Source organism: Cupressus sempervirens, chromosome 10 (genome assembly GCF_028749045.1).
Source record: "Cupressus sempervirens isolate cs-2001-9-10 chromosome 10, ASM2874904v1, whole genome shotgun sequence".
NCBI classification, from domain to species: domain Eukaryota; kingdom Viridiplantae; phylum Streptophyta; class Pinopsida; order Cupressales; family Cupressaceae; genus Cupressus; species Cupressus sempervirens.
In genome coordinates, this window is record NC_143127.1 from 64,334,264 (window position 1) to 64,351,629 (window position 17,366).

At 32.0% G+C, this 17,366-nt stretch overlaps 1 protein-coding gene across 1 annotated transcript; it reads right to left on the reverse strand.

Annotated features, from left to right (window-relative positions):
* Nucleotides 1-4,284: 4,284 nt before the first annotated feature.
* Nucleotides 4,285-9,863, reverse strand: LOC149532578 (bax inhibitor 1-like). The gene is made up of 5 exons (XM_089807258.1): nucleotides 9,364-9,863; nucleotides 9,066-9,157; nucleotides 4,909-5,095; nucleotides 4,628-4,783; nucleotides 4,285-4,530 (listed from the first exon to the last, which is right to left on the reverse strand). The coding sequence occupies exons 1-5, from the start codon at nucleotides 9,634-9,636 to the stop codon at nucleotides 4,477-4,479; spliced, it is 762 nt and encodes a 253-aa protein (XP_089663384.1). The 5' UTR covers nucleotides 9,637-9,863; the 3' UTR covers nucleotides 4,285-4,476.
* Nucleotides 9,864-17,366: the final 7,503 nt, after the last annotated feature.

Sequence of the window (17,366 nt, forward strand, 5' to 3'; positions counted from 1 at the left end):
TAACCATCATTAGGAAAGCAACACTAGACCAAAAACACAAGAATAGGGTAACCAAGCCCTAGAAGCCTTACAATTTACTTATTTGACTCTCATTCTTTTACAAAATCTCATCATTAATACTACAATTCTTCTTCATGATATTTAATGTTACAAGTCTAGGTCTAATTGTAGTCATCTCTTTCTCTTTTCTAGTCAAGCCTTCATCCTCAACATGAAAATTATAAATTCATTCTTTTTAGGTCATCTTTCAAATAAAGTCATTTTTTAAATTTTAAATCCCCTCATACGTGATGAAATGAAATACAATCATCGAGATATCATTTTTTAGATACTAAATCCCCTCATACATCATGAAATGAAACATAATCATCAAGATATGGATGTCATGTTGTATATTTTGATACTTATCTCTTATATAAAATATTGTTACATTAACATAGTATATGATTTGAAATCATTTATTAAATGCTCATATTTATTCAATTAATGCTTCAATTACTTATTGCATAAGGTAGGGACCCAAGCTCTCCCAGAGCTATTGTTAGATAAATGATGGTCAATCTTTCATATAGAGTGGATGTAATCTCAAAAGCAGCACTCTTCATGAAAGAGCTACCATGTGCACAATATGACTCAATGCTAAGTAGCCATTTTGACTTGTAACAATTTATCACTTCCTCCTTTGGGGTGAACTACCTTGACAATCCTTATGGTACTCAAAGCAGTTTTTAAAATATTTATCATTGTCTCTAAGTCAAACCTCTTTTGAGTGAAGATATGTATACCCCAGTTGATATTTAGAGATCAATAGTCCCTTAGTAGTGCATAAGTTTCTCAAGTTCTCTCATTAGGGTATCATTTATATGATCTAGCACATTGGGCATCAACCCTTAACATCTCATAGGGGATAATCATTGGGTCACTTCCATCCTACTTGGTTAGGGCCCATGTTTCCCTAGTAAGACTTGTCATTCACAGCTTATAACAAGTATAAAGCCAAGGAAATCTCTTTCAAATGTATAGCTCATGCTCCCCCTCTTGTTTTCTTTCCATCATCTCAACCTATCCATGTAGTTTAACAGACTCCATCCCTCTTCATCAATAGTCCAAAGAAAAGATGGATCTCACGTTGAACATCCACATCTCTTACTTTACATTTATTTTCTTATGATTAAGGGAGTTATTTCTTTCTAATATCATCTACTACTTTTGACCCATTTTTAGCAAATTTGTAATTTTGATAAGACGAGAGCAATCGTCCTACATTGTTCTAAGTGAAAAAGAGCAAAGCATAGATACAAAATTGAAAAGTAACCGATATTTAAAAAGACAATTAAATTATACAAGATACTTCGCTTCTCTATCATTAAATATTAATATTCGTTAATACTATTAACATCATCTTAGCTTACAACAAATCTCATCTTTTTTAATAATAAGCCAAACTGTCTGAATAAAAAATTAATATTCTTGTATTTTTTAACTATTTAAATGTGCCCATAGACAAATTCAAGAATATTTTCTTTAATTGTCTTGATTTATTCTGAACCTCGTCATCAAGTTAGCGTTAACCACCAAGATAACCTCAATTATAAGTTAATGCCAAGTGATTGGCTCTACATCTTTTAATGGTATTAGCAAATATGTTACACCAAACATAGTAAATGCAATTATTTAGGTGAAGAACATTCAAAGAAATCTACAGCATGGTCATTCCCATTCTTCAGTTCAAAAACGCAATAGAAAAGTTAAAAGTCATGATCATTATACACGTGGTCCTACGAATGCCCATCGATTCTACATTTATCATGCATTTATTTTTGCCTAAGTGTTACTGTAATATTGAAGCTTATCCGTGAATAATTTGTAAGAGCGTTAAAATCATATTTTATCAATATTTGTTTGCAAGCATGTGATGCCAGATGTGCTCCAAGTACTCCACCTAACTTTTTAATTTTTTATGCAAGTTTTCTAATAATTCTTTAAAAACTATGCGTGGACCATAGTAGTAGCCAATAACAAACTGTTTGAAAACAAGAGACAAAATTAAATTTTCAACAAATTTCTAATAAAACATATAATATGTGTTCAGTCGGTCTTATAATCTTTTCTTTAATGGATAAACACCATTAATTAGTTTTACCATAATATAGTTTCCTTAATCATGTGATATTCTAGGTTATTTCGTTGGGAGATTATTTTATAAGATTTCACTTTATTATTTTCATTTTTTTAAAATTGTTTTATGTAATTTTAATAAATTAAAATATGCTGAAGAATTAACCACTACTATAATAAAATTAAAATAAATAATATTTGAGTGAATATTTAAAAGTAATGTTATATTTTTACAATTATATTCTTTACATAGAAGTAAAATTAAGAATTAGTTTTCAATTAACATAAGGGGAATATATTTTCTATAATTTTTTATATTTATATTGCAAATTAAATAATTTTAAATTAAAATTTATAAGTTATAAAACAAGATAGTTCTCAAGTAAATTTTAAAACAATATGTTTTCTCTAATAATAGTTTACCTATTTATATACAAAAAGTGATGGAGACATGATAAATAGTAAAATTGATATTTATATAAAATAAGATAATGAAAAGAATGTATATAAGTATACAAATTTCAACTCATATATACAATGATTATATTCTTTAAATAAAGACTCACACTTGACTAGCCAATTAGATATTGAAGACTAAAGCATTTAGACAATCTCACATATGGAATAGACAATCTCACATATGGAAAATTAAATGAAATTTATCATCTTCACTTTTTATATTTCTTATAGAATAAGTCATTAATGGCACCCTAATACTTGTTTAAGTAAGCATCTTATTTTTCTATGATGTGACCCTAATACTTGTTTAAGTGAGCATCTTATTTTTCTATGATGTGAGCATTTTATTGTTTAAATGACACATGTATACTTCATTCTTGCCATATGTGATCTCAAACAAAAGTAAATACATTTATTTATGAATTTTTTGTATAACAATTATAGATTTTCAAACGATTTAATATATATTTAATCATAACTCAAACCATAATTTTAAGCAATCTTAACTATAAATTAGAATATAATATGTTAATCAAAATCTAGGATTTGATATCTAATTACTCTCATTAGAGAATGCCACAAAACTATTCACAAAACAAATGTGACATCCCTTATGTAAAGCTATCAAAATAGGTGATAGTTACGAAGAGATGGATGACATGAGAGGAGGGAGACAAAGAGGAGAGGATGGAGATGATGAAATATAACTTTATATATATATATATATATATATATATATATATATATATATATATATATCATTAGAAAATAAAGAATAAATCTTCATTCTATATTTTTATTGCAAGTGCCTAAAAGAAAATATATCCAATATCCTAAATTACACATAAACCGAACAAATGTTAATAAATCTTATAAACCAATTTAAGAAGATATAACATAAATTAAATATATAACTAATATTGCATAAGAGAAGTATGTCTTAATGTATGAATAATTTTTTATATACTTCTAGATTAATTCATTCATTTATTATGGGGTTGGTTCTAGGTCATCATGGGAGACCTATTATTTTCCATGTTTATCATATTTTATATATTAAAGCATTTATTAACAAAAGAGAAAGTTAGGTTGCCAATTTCATATAGGAAATGATACAGGGATATGGAAAAAAGGGAGAGATAAGGGGGTAGAGGAATAGAGGTGAAAAGATGAACATAAATAAAACAAAAACGGATGTCATCTCATCTCACCATCATTATAGAGAGAGAGGGGGAGAGGAATAGTTATAAAGGGAGAGACAGAGGAAGGGAGAGAGAAATAGGAGAGGGTAGATTTGAAAAAGAAATAGAATGATAAAGATATGAGGGATACATGAATAGTAAATCTCTAACATAAAGAGAAGTAAAATGAGATACTGATAAAAATAGATACACGATATAAACGTAAAATAGTGAGGTAGAGGAGAATTTGTGAGCCAGAGAGACATAAGAATATCGAAATATGGAGAATTTGGACAGTGAAAAACAACTTCCAATCACCATATCTCACTTTCACCTATGAGAATACTCCAAAATGCAACAACCCATATACAGTTGAAAGCAATATAAAGCAATAAAAATGGAAATGTTCTATCAATTATTTTACTAAAACTACAAAACTTAACTATAACCAGAAATATGATAATACTTATTTATAAACATCATCAAAAGTATATGAGACTATAGCTTAACCATTGCGTCCTTCAAAGATACAAGTGCTAGTTATATTAGGAAATAGCATGCATAAATATTTACATCTCAGACCATCACGCAAAGCAAATACTGTAATCCTCATTTTATACAATTCCAAACTAACCAAACGAAAACCATAATCAACAAGTGAATGATACAGGAGATACTCAAAAAAAAAATATCCATTAAAAATCTCTATATCTCAGACTCAAACCCTCCTCTTCCTCTTCTGCTTCTCAGATTTGCTTTCCGCGTTCTTTGTCTGTCGAGAGAAAAAAAAAAAAAACACATTTTAGAGAAGTTAAAGAATAGATTTCAAAGAGAAAAATCAAAGCCTTCCCCAGTTTTGTCACACTTACCAATATGACCAGTAGACGAACAAACACAGCAACGAAATCTGTGAAGAGATCCAATGAGTGCTTCACATAATCATGGTCCCCGAGGTCCGCTCTCTCAATGATCATCTGTGTGTCAAATATGATATACCCAAGGAAGACCAACAGCCCAAAATAAATCTGCATCGATAAACACTGATAGTTAGATCTATCCCCCACAACCTACAAATATAACTTGATATGTAGCTTTGCTAACAAGCTACAAACATTTGTCAAATATAGGCTGGCATTTGAAAAACATGTACCTCAAATGTGTAAACTGCCATAGATCCACCAAATAGACCAGATGCAAGTTGCAGCCATAAGAGAATGCTGACACTAGAACCAAGAATTCCTCCCAGAAACAAGAACTCTCGTCTTCGAGCCAGAATTGCTGATGCTGAGAAGCATCCAAATGCCAGTGCTGTTCCGACAAAGGCGCTCACCAAAATACTGCAAAATTTTATAATAGGTCAAATAAATGTCAGACAGATTCCTCAACATGGAAATGATGTCACAAATTAAAGGAAAGAAAAAGGAAACCTAGAAACCTTAAAGCGTGGAAATATCACTTTGCATTTCACTAAATTAAATTAAATTTTATCTTGGTTTGGATGGTCAAAAGGCTCAAATTGAATCAAATTTTATCTTGGTTGTGAGGGTCAAAAGGCTCTTAAAAGGCTTATAAATTGAATCAAAAAAAATTTATCTTGGTTTTGAGGGGTCAAAAGGCTGTGTCTGACAGAAATTTTTTTGTAATTTGCAAGGATTCCTACAACCAAAATAGATTGGCAAAATATTGTACCCCAAACCCATTTTGACATTATAAACACCTATTACTAGCATGTAATTCACAGAGATCACAACATCCTCCCAAGACAAATCCATTATAACCATGATAGAGCTGAAGGATTGTTATTTTGAGTTGCAGTTATTCAAACCATATCTTCATAGTAAATGGGCACTTATTATGCTGCTGAGATTGATTAAACGATGCCAAGTACAGCAGTTGTATCAGACCTTGGCCAACTTACTATGAAGCAGAGGTCTCATAGGGGGTTTGGGTCCTATTTTTGTAGAGCAGGTGGCTCCATGATTATTTTTTTAAAGGGGGCTAAAAATTTATTTAGAATCTTTTTCCTATAAAATAGGAGCTCCAACTTTTTAGCCATCTCATTTTAAGGGGGTGAAAATGAAGTGGGACTGGAAAAGCAAGAAGAATTCTGTCATTTGCCAACAATCTACTCTTCATTTTCCCACGAAAATGAAATAATCACACCAAACTCCCAAACGGTACTTCTATTTTTAAAGAAGTGGGTGCCCATGAGATCCCAGCCTTAATCTAGCTTTTAAAACTGACAAATTCCTAAATGATTCAGAGTATTTAACACATGATGGATACTCTTCAATGCTTTTGTGGTAAGCTGATGAGGGTCAACTATAATGCACCTATTATTCAAGTTTTGAAAACTGTCAAATTCCTAAATGATTCGAGTTATTTATCCCCTTGCTGCCAATTAAAATTAACTAGTCACAACCAAGAAAGACAAAAGAAAATCAAACCACCTACATCTCCGCAGAATAAATACTTTTGTGCTGTATCCTACAGGTCAAATGACAACTTCAAGTTATAATCCACACCTACATCTCCACAGAATTTTTTTGTGCTATATCCTACCAATCAAAGGATAACATCAAGTTGTACTCCACATTTTCACCATATGATATTAATCCAAAATACATTTTCTTGTGATATTGCTATCAGGATTTAACTGTGTAGTTTGAGTCAAACTCATTGATCCATATTTAATGAGCATCACTTAGATCCAATGAGTGTTTAAGTGTTTCCATTTATTCTCATGAGAGCTGGATTTGTGTTGACTCACTACTCATGAAATATGGGTCAATGAGTGTGACTCAACTAGCGATATCACAATTTGACTTGTAGTGAAAATTATCTCCTACTGATACATTTATTTATTTAATTGTAATATTATTAAATGATCTGATTTCTAGGATCTAAGACTATTAGAGAGAATGCTAACCAATTACATAAATTTAATTTTAAAGCTTTAATAAAGCAAAATTAACGTAATTGCAAGTAAGAAAACACAGAATGAGATGATAGAAAGAGAGATAAAGACCCAACACATTTGATTTCGGAGTTCATCCGAGAAAGACTGCGTCTCCGGGTCCAGCTCCAATAGGGGGACCGATCCGATTAACTCCAATAAATCAATACAAGTGATTTGTGACAATTCCCTTCAAGCACACGCAGCAAAATTCCTCTATGTGCAGGAAAAATCACTAAGTCTCCACATAGACAACTCTCTCTCAACATTTGCATAATTTCTCCCTTAATTTTCATGCCTTCAAAAGGCCCCTAAACCCTCTCTTTTATACAAAATATTTGCCTATTAATAGGGCAAAACAAGATTTTACATATTTAGACCCTTACAACAGTCTATCTTCGAAATAAGACTCATTCCTATTTTTTGAAATTTGTCCTTATTTAATAATTGCCCTTATTTAGTTAAGAGGGAATCGGATTTGTTTCCAAGTTAAATAAAAGTCATGCACATTAATGTTCAAGCCACTCACGTGGCGTGATGGCAAAAGAGTTTTTGTTGAAAGTAGAGGTCAGTGGTTCCAACCCCCACTCCGACCTCTAGGCTTTAACTCAAAATAGCACCGTTGAAACCATAAATAAAACGTTTCTTGAATAGTTTTCATAGGCCGTCGTCCGGCCAAATTTTGGGGATCGGTGGTCGCGGGTTGAAATCCTGGCACTGTCAACAATTTATTTATTTATTTTTAAAAAAATTTATTATTTTTTTTTCCACCTCATCATCTCGAACTTCAATCGAACATATCTTTCGCATACGAACTCCATTTTTTATGAAACGAACGCCATTGGAAAGCTCTCGACGAGATCTTCAATTTGAAACCCATTGTTGACCACTTTTGAAATGATTATTTTTTTCACCCTTTGACGACCTCTGTACCTGGTTTGACCAAACTTTAATTGATCATATCTCAAGTGTATGAACTCCGTGTTTGCCCATTCAAATTGCGTTGGGTGCTGAATTTTGAAGACTTTAAAATGATGTTGATTGTTGGAGTTTGGAGACACTTCAATTTTTGGTGAAAATATCCCCCGGATCATTAAAGAATTAGTAAGATATTCATAATGCACAAGATTTTCAAAGGATGCATATAGTTGTTCAATTTAAAGGAAAATCCTCATTAGACAAGAATTGCTTGCTTTTACCATAAAAGATACATTGAAGATTATAATAATGTAAACATTAAGGCAATGACGTAAGGAACCCACAACACCTTATACCAATCCAAAGGATCCTTGTGGAGTGGGGCAAGATCTTGCTCTTGTACTCAATTGGCCCAACATTGCAAGATTGTATATCATATTATTTTTCATTTGTATACAAGTCTTAAAATTGTTGAACTACTATCATTCCTTTTCGAAATTCATGACATAGCTTAACCTCTCCATGTGATCTTAAGTCTAGTTGTTGTATCGAGCATTGATAGATCACTCTTTTGATAAGACAGCAACACCTACTTGTAACAAATGATATTAGAACTTGGTCACAGTTTTGAATGTCCCTGAATTGCTGAGGGGAGACTGTTGGATTCAAGATCGACAACATGGCTTAACCTTCTATTTTATTTTATAAGTCTCATGGTTGTATCGAATGAACGTTGATAAATTGTCAATCTTTTGATACAACAGCAACCCTAACTTGTAGCAAAAATAAGTATAGACTTTAAGCCATATGCATGCATATTTAGGAACTTAGGCTATCTCCAAGCGTTCACACAGATACTTAGAAAAATTGATTGTTTGAATAAGAAGTTTTGGATCTCTATTTCTTACGCATATTAGATTATTATGAGCTGATGAAGTTGATCCCCAGTGTATGCTAGCACAGGAATCTCGTCAGCTCAACAAAAAAAAAGCATACCACTCTGCATTTAGTAACCAGCTACAGGAAAGGGATTCATGTCGCTATAAGGCGCTTTCTTGTTTATAAACCTCATAGAGTAACAGGATCAAAGAGGAAGTGGGCAGCATTTTCCAGATAGGCTAAATGCATCATGGGGTTTCACCCAAATTTCCATGACCCAATTCCATAAATCAGACAAACAAGCTAAGGGCAATCCGTGGAATTTTTCTGACTTTGCATTTGTATTGTTTATCAATGAGCTACTATTATTTTGATACTCAAGTGATAATATTTTATAATTGACCAATCTTGTCCAAATCTCAACCAACCGGGCAAAAACAGAACAATCAATTCAACAAAGCAACTTCAAACTTATGAATACAATTACAAATTATCTTCTGTCACCACATATCTTCTTAACATAAAAGGAAAATCAAGAGTATCGCAGTGTCCACCTGGGATCGATCTGAATAACAGCATCGATTATTGGGCCAAGTGTGGCACCTTTAAGCGCTGCTGCCGCCATTAACAGTTTCACCCTCTTCCCCTGTCCAAAGAAGCCCCGCAATTATTAACCAAAAGACGAATTAACCACGACATCGTAAATTCACAAACCCTAGAATCATTCAGATCCACAATCGCTTCAAAATTAAAAATACTTAACCGCTTAATGAAACCCTAATCCATTAAAATCCCAGAATTGGACAAATATTGGTGAACCCGCAATCCCAAAAAGACTTAATGTGCATTTACCTCATTATAAGGACTGGGGGGAACGGATAACAGCCAAACAATAGCACCAATGGTTCCAAGCGCTGTGAGAATGCCGCCGACATTCCACAGAAGGTGCAGGTAAACCCCCACCGCCGCAGCAGCCACAGCGCACGCCAAAGACAAGTAAACCCTCTTGAGGTGATTTTGCACAACAGGGCTTATCTTCTTCAGATTCTTCATCGCATTGTAATTCCAATTAGAAGTTCCGAAGCCCTGTTGCCCGCCGTAGTAATACGATCCAGTCGTTGCCATTAGAAATTTGAAAATCGGACGATGACCCAAATCAGCCAAACAATAACCACCTACGAAATTGAAAAGAAATCGGCGAAGAACCCAGAACCAGAGCAGCACGAATTGAAATGAAAATTTTAACAATCAACAATTAGCTAGTGCAGGTATATATATCGCGGTGATGAACTAGAAGGTTCGACCGGCTACTTCAAATACACGTTATCTGAACTTCAACGAAGCTTCTCATTAAATCCGGACGAGCTGAAAATATGCACCTCTTTATAACTAAATAAATTATTAGAAAGCGACGACATTCGCTAGTCCGTTGGTTTGTGGGAAATTTCGATTTAGCTAAATAAACTAGCACTTGCACCCGGAGGAGCAAGGGTACGCCAATAACTCAACAAAAAGTGGATCCTTATATAAGATGGTTTTAGATATATTATTTTTGGTATAATACGGAAGGATTATTTTTGTTATAATATGAAAGGAAATTTAAAAGAGGAAAATAAAATAAATATAGTTAAATAATAAATAGTGGGTCACATACATACTTTGTTCTTTAATTCATTTGTCATTCTTATCTATACCATTAGTTTGTCGTAGAAAAGAATTTCTCTATCATTTCTTTGCAGAAAATTGTGAACCTTTGATGCAAGAATATCAACGTGGTATGCAAGTTATTAATAATATTATTTGTGTATTGTTACTTTTAGGGATAGATGGAATGCCACTTGAAAATAATTATTGAAATTCTAGCCATTTAGTATCCATGACATAAAGGTGAAGAATAGAGTAAGGGATTCTAGTTAATTAATCATATTTGAAACCTCACCACAATATTTAAAAAATAAACATAGTTAAATAATAAATAGTGGGTCACATACATACTTTGTTCTTTAATTCATTACTTGCTATTCCAACTACATCTTCAATATATGAAATATGTGGAAGACCAAGATTTTTAACCATTACTAGAGGATTGACCATGGCAATCAAAATATTCTCCAACCACAATAACTATTACAACAAAATTAAAATGAAAGTCTATAAAGTATCCTAGCATTAAACCTCAGAATTGCAACTCAAAAATTATGTTCTTAATGTTGTTACATTCATAAAGTTCTTGTGCAATCAACCATTTGGTTAGGTCTTTCCCTTTATTATGGGATTTAATGCTAGCCAACAATAGGCATAAATTTAAATAATAACATTTAGTTTATAATAAATATTTTTTGATGAATTGAAATACCAGTGTTAGTTGAAAGTAAATAATATTTGATGAATTAAAATAATAGTTTTTAGTTTATAGAAATAACATTTTTGTTTGTAATGGACGATTTCAAATTCATCATTTTGTACTTCTAATCTAATGTCATACATAATTAGTTGTAGAACATGACCTTTAATATTTTGTTTTATACGTGTTGGTGTTTATTGAGTCTATTCATTTTAAATAATGCATAAAAAATTATTAGGAAAGGAGAAGAGGTTTTCCTACACTTAACTCCATGCAAATTTGAATAAAATCTCTTCTAGTCAACCTTTAACAAACTTCATTGTACATGAGTTTTTAATCTAATACATTCACACCACCACGATGTATAATGTATGGGTGCAATAATTCATTCATTTTAGCCATATTATATTTTCCCCCTCTTTGTTTCATTTTCTTTACACAATATAACATTCTATTATCTACTATTAATATTGTTAACATAAGACTAGGCACTCCTCTTTAGAGTGTGTGTGTGTGTGTGTGTGTGTGTGTGTGTGTGTGTGTGAGAGAGAGAGAGAGAGAGAGAATTGTATGCTCATCAAGGTCTTTCGTGCCACTATTGCACACATAGCAATATAAATGTGAACATCTACCTCGTGTTGCCCAAATTTGTGACCACCTTATCATTTGCAAGAGACATAGCTTTTACAGAAAATGGGTTAGAGAATGATTATGAAATCAAGATGAGCCGTGTGAACATTTGGATTCAAGCATGTAGTCAGAGAAACAAAAAATGGTGTTGAAGGTCAAAATTCTACTTTGAAGATGAATCGTCAATTTATGTCAAGATTGTATTTTAAAATTATATGCAAAAAAAACTACATTTTTAGTAAGATACTAAAATTAAATTAATATATTTTTATTTTCATATAAAATTTTACACTCTTTTAACATATTAACTTATATAATAGATGTATTCTAAAAGAATTGATCATTCGACATCCTACACATCAAACCTTATTTTAAGATCTTGTCATTAAATGTCCAAATCTAACAGCATAACTCAAAACCTTAAAGATAACAATTGTTGTTCTTTTGCTGGCATGATCTTTTCAATACAAACATTCCATCTATAGTTATGAGATATTAATAGATTAATTAGATATTTAAATTACTTTACCTAAATAGTACTAAGCTTGTTCCTCCTTAATCTAAACAGAGCACTTGTTAGTGATCTTCATAATGATTTTAAGAACTATATAGAACAAAAGTGGTCTATCATTGTGGCAAATAATTTGGGAGCTCACAATCTATTATTTGCAACTCAATTCTACCCATATATTTACCAATTTCAAAGATCTTTACTAATTTGTTAGAAGTCGAGTTTAGAAAAGGTTACACATCAAAGATATTAGATTCATGTTGTGTAGTTAATGCTTATGATGCTTTGTGTCTAGTATCTAATCAAATTTGTATCCCCCACAATTGTTGGTACTTGGATTGTGTAAATTTTTCATATAAATTTCCTTTTAGTTATGTGATTAGCAACAGGCCAAATGAGCAAAGAGACTATAAGTTTTCAATTTCTCCTTCTTCATATAAGTGTGTGCAAACATAGTTGGGTTTATTAGGCAGAATTGTGTAATCAATCTTGATCCTTAATAGTTTCTTCTTACAAATCACCATCTACTAAATCTTGTCAATACGTATTTGGGACTTGAACTCTCAAGAGTCCTAGTTATTCTCATTGCAATGTTTCTTCCCCACACCCAACAACTATCATTTCAATGCAAATCTCATTTCACTTTATCGTTTATGAGTGTTTTCTTGTTATTTGAGAAAATAGTTGTACTTTTTCTTCTTTGTTTCCTAGCATGTCATTAACAACAAGTAAATTAACAAGTTGAAACCTCTCAGCTAAAGGATCTTTATTCTACAAACTAGGAAGGTAGACGAGTGCTGATTTTTATTAATAACAAAACCCTCAACAGACCACTATAAGAACTATTTGATTGCCTCCTTGAACAATAATGGACCAAAGACTTCACAAAAAATATTATTCTTGGAATGCCACCAAATTTGCACAAACCTTGCTGATGTGTGATAAACAACTCACAAAACTAACCAATTTGATGATGTTTCAGTTATAGCACTAGCTCGAAAGATAGCATAACATGCACAATAAGCCATCCTTAAATTTCTTTGACATCATTTTCTCTAGTTGGAGACAAGTTTTTTTTTTCCTGTAGACAAAATTCAGTTAATTATTAGGATTTACAATTGACTCATTTAGGGTTCATGTGTATGTCATAAAATTTGGGCCCTTTAAGAATTTTCCACTCTAATAAATACAATTGTTGATCGCTATTCTTCTGTAGCTCATACCTCTAACCAAATCTTCAAAAACAACAAAGCATTTTAATGTGAATCTAGACTGAAAAAATATTTCTAATGCCCTTAAAGATGTTCTTTGCTCAAATCAAGTGCTTATGCTTAGTTGACATCCAATATTATATTGAACTATGGATATACCCCTTAATTTTCATTTTGGTACATCTTGAAGAGGGATGGAATCACATTGCTTACCATATCACAAGGAAAAATAAATTATATCTACAAAGAAAATAAATAGTATCTCCTTATATAGGTAGGGCCAAACTGGTGAATCTACATCTTCCAATTCTATAGTGTAACCCAATACCTCCAATACAATTGGGCATCCTATTTTCAGCAATTTCATAGAATAATTAAGTACAAAAGGTGAGCCAACAAAGGTAGGGAACCTCTACAATCATTACTCAGCACCTGTACTCACCAAAATATGAGATGTAAGGTACAGTAGTCTTGATGATTGTATACAAAGAAACCAAAGTTTATCAATCATTTAACCTTCTTGGACTTTTCCCTTTAAGATGGGATGTTAAACCTTAACGCTTTTTGTATATGAATTGATGATGTTTAAATAGGTACATATCCCTATCTATGGGGAACACTTTGAAATAGAGAAGGCCCTTTAAAAATCACTAGAATGACATATTTTGGCTGATTAGTGATATAAGCACCTTCAACACCATTGGAGATACTTATAATGACCAACCACAATTAAAGATTTGTACAATCAAATGAAGTCATAAAATTGACGCTTTTCTTTTTTTTAGTGAAAGTGAATGAAATATTAGATTTCTGTGTGGTTGTTGTGCAACTTACCAAATCATAAAATACTTACTTCATTTGTTGTAAAACAAATATTTATAGTTTATATGAGAGATGAATGCCAAATATTTTACACATTACTTTCTATGCAGTCATCCACTTCTTATTCAACCACTTCTTATTTATAGATTAAATGGTTGTCCATCTCTCAAACTAAAATTGAACCATTTAATGATTTATTTTCCTATGACTCACCCTCCGTCTCTTTTTGGAGTTAAAATTCTCATTGAACAATGAATTTAAATATATTTATATTGATCAAATAGAAATTGCATCCCATGAACTTTTTCCTTCATTCTCGATCCACTTTAATCAATTTGTCTATCCTTTGAGCAATGGCTAATGTAGAAGTGACATAATCTGGGATGAGAGCCAAGAAGATACCCAATTCATACTAGTTTCTAGCTACATTGTTTGATTATTTGCGCAAGAATCAAAAAATATTGGGAGATATTTGGAGATACTTGGATGTTCCAAGGTTCCCTTAGTCCTCAAAACCTCATCATTACATTGCACATACCCTCAACCATAGGCAAGCCGCAACACAAAGTAAGTACCATCCAAAGTTATAAGTTTTAAAGTAATTCAACAATAACGCACTTACCTAATGTAAAAGAAGTTACTTAAATTTCATAAAAAATGACATCAAAATGTGGTCAAGCCAATGAAGCAAGCCATGACCATGCAAAAAAATACTATTGAAAACCAGGTAGGGCATTCTGATATTTTTCCATCACCACAATTCTGTCACCAAATTAGAGAGGAAGTGCCCATCTTGTTATATCTTGAGGATTTTTTAAGCATGTGGAAGCATTGGATGTGTTTGATCAAATAAAAATGTAATGATTGATATTTAATCCAAGGTACAATGTCTCTACTCAAAAGAAATGCCACCAAGAAATTTATCTTCAAGGATAGGGATGCTATGGTCAAAAATATTAACTGTTACCATATAAATTGACAACTGAAAATTCAAAATCATACAAAATCCAAACATGGTAAGAAAATGAAGCATATGTGTTTTATTTAAATGTAGAGAATCTTTAAGATACATCAAATTCTAGAAACATGTCAAAAGTTTGATATATTTTTGGATTATACAAAACATTCTTAATTCTTTCGATATATGGAGGAAGCTCAAAAATGGCTCCAACAGCTTCCAAGGAAATGTTGTTGGTACTATAGAATTCCAGATTTTCTAGTGTTTTCTGAGATTTCTGAAGTGGTGCAAAATCTCTGACGCCCTTCTCTCCCAATTCCCCTGAATCAAGAGTCAAGGATCTTAGCATGCACCCTTCTAAATTAGACGAAAATACTGACATATAACTTCAAGTGTCTCATCATCAAGTCTTGTAAGACACACATCTTTTTAAGTTTTGTGAACATTTAAAAGGGCTCTTTTTGCAACAAGGGTTGCCTCTACTCCAAAGCTATGGTTGCATAACCATATCCTGGTGCAAGAGTTTCTGAGCTCTTCCATTAATGGCCTCAAGAGCTCTATGGCTAAAGCTCCATCAACAAATCCTCCCAAATTGCCTTCCCCTCTTGATATGTCAAATTTAGTTTCCCTCTTGATAGTGTTCATGACCTTTATCTCAAGAAAAATGCTATGTTTTTGTGATCTGTATCAAAACAACTCAAACACAGGTTTTGAAGATTAAGCAATCATACTAAATTTAATCAATGCAGATTTATGAACAATAATTCACTCCACTTCACAGCCATCACTCCACTCCACTCTCCTCCATCAATTGCATGAAAAAAGAACAAGCTAAAAGTTTCATATCTAAATTAGAGGAAATCAGGAAAATTTTGCCCAAAAACAACCTAAGTACATATTTCATGAATCGTATAAAGATTGATTGAGATTTCAGAAATCATGCAAAGATTCTTTGAGATATTAATAATATTGTAGAAATCTCAAAAACAATTTTTTTGGAGATTGCAAAATATTTTCATTTATTGTTGGCAGAGTAGTTTTGAACAAAAATTAAAATAGTTGATCATATTTGGTATGAATGGACAGGTTTTGTGTGAAGTCTCCACCTATAATAGCCTATCAGCTAATGAAGGTTTTTTAAAATGTTCACTTTTATTTTAGGGATTTTATTTAGAAGGGAAGATAAGTGGGAAGGTACATTTTTTTGCGTAAGCTTGGAGTTGTAGACAGAATCCAAAAAATAGTCCAATCTATTGTGTTTACACTCCTCAAAAAGCGTAACCAGGTTTTGATTTTCAATTCCTAATTGTTGATATTTCTAAAGATTGCTACAAATGTAATTGTATTGTTGGTAAAGTATATGTTTTCCAATGACAGTGATATCACTCATATTTATATTGATGAAGAGACATGGATGAGACATGTCTATCCATTATTATCTAATTATTATCTAATTAATATAATAACAAATGATTATGTGTGTGTGTGTGTGTGTGTGTGTGTGTGTGTGTGTGTGTGTGTGTGTGTGTGCGCACTTTAGTCTCATAGTTGAGTCAATAACCTCTAGAATGTCAACTCATTCAACATTCACCATGTACTCTTTGAGAAATGGCCTCCTAAATGTTGAGTTGCACGATATTCACCAAAACTGTGAGTAATGGCCTCTTGAATGTCAACTCATTCGATATTTACCAAGTGCTTTGTGTAATGGCCTCCTAAACATTAATTTGCATAACATTCACCATGTACTCAAAATGTTCATAAGGTATGTGCATGTTTATCCTCATAATGCTTACCATATGAACATCCACTATACAAAGTAAAATATATCATAATCCACATAGACATCATAAGATATCTATCTTAATAGATTAAATTTGAAAAATCATCACCATTCAATAACTTTTGCAAATACAAGTGATGATCATTTGGAAGTCGTCACTTCCTCATGATGTACATAGTGGGTAGGCCCATATAGTTATGAACAATAATCATAAATCACAATCCTCTTAATTGTTTACAATTTATTAATCATTGGAAATTCCTTTTCAACATAATCTACTCCCTCTGAGTCAATATGTCTGAGATCACCGAAGTTTGACTAAAACATATCTTTTATTTTTTTCCCTCTCTTTCATGACATCCTAAAAAAAAACAAGTCACATTGCTCTAATAGTAATAAAACTATCATAATTATTCAATAATTGATCATTAATGCACACACACACATAATGATGATCACTATTGTACCATTCAATGAGAATAATTATGAAAGAATATTTCTATATCTTATGAATAGCTTGGCACATAATTATAAATTTAATATTTATCAAAAATAAGGGAGAGGACCTACTACTTGAACACCATAAATTTGCGCTT

Excerpts from the sequence above, each read along its gene's own strand:
- LOC149532578 (XM_089807258.1), bottom strand. The coding sequence starts at position 9,636 with ATGGCAACGACTGGATCGTATTACTACGGCGGGCAACAGGGCTTCGGA. Across the intron at positions 9,158-9,363 it reads CCCCCAGTCCTTATAATGAG|GGGAAGAGGGTGAAACTGTT; the intron begins GTAAATGCACAT and ends TTCTTTGGACAG. Across the intron at positions 5,096-9,065 it reads GTTATTCAGATCGATCCCAG|TATTTTGGTGAGCGCCTTTG; the intron begins GTGGACACTGCG and ends AAAATTTTGCAG.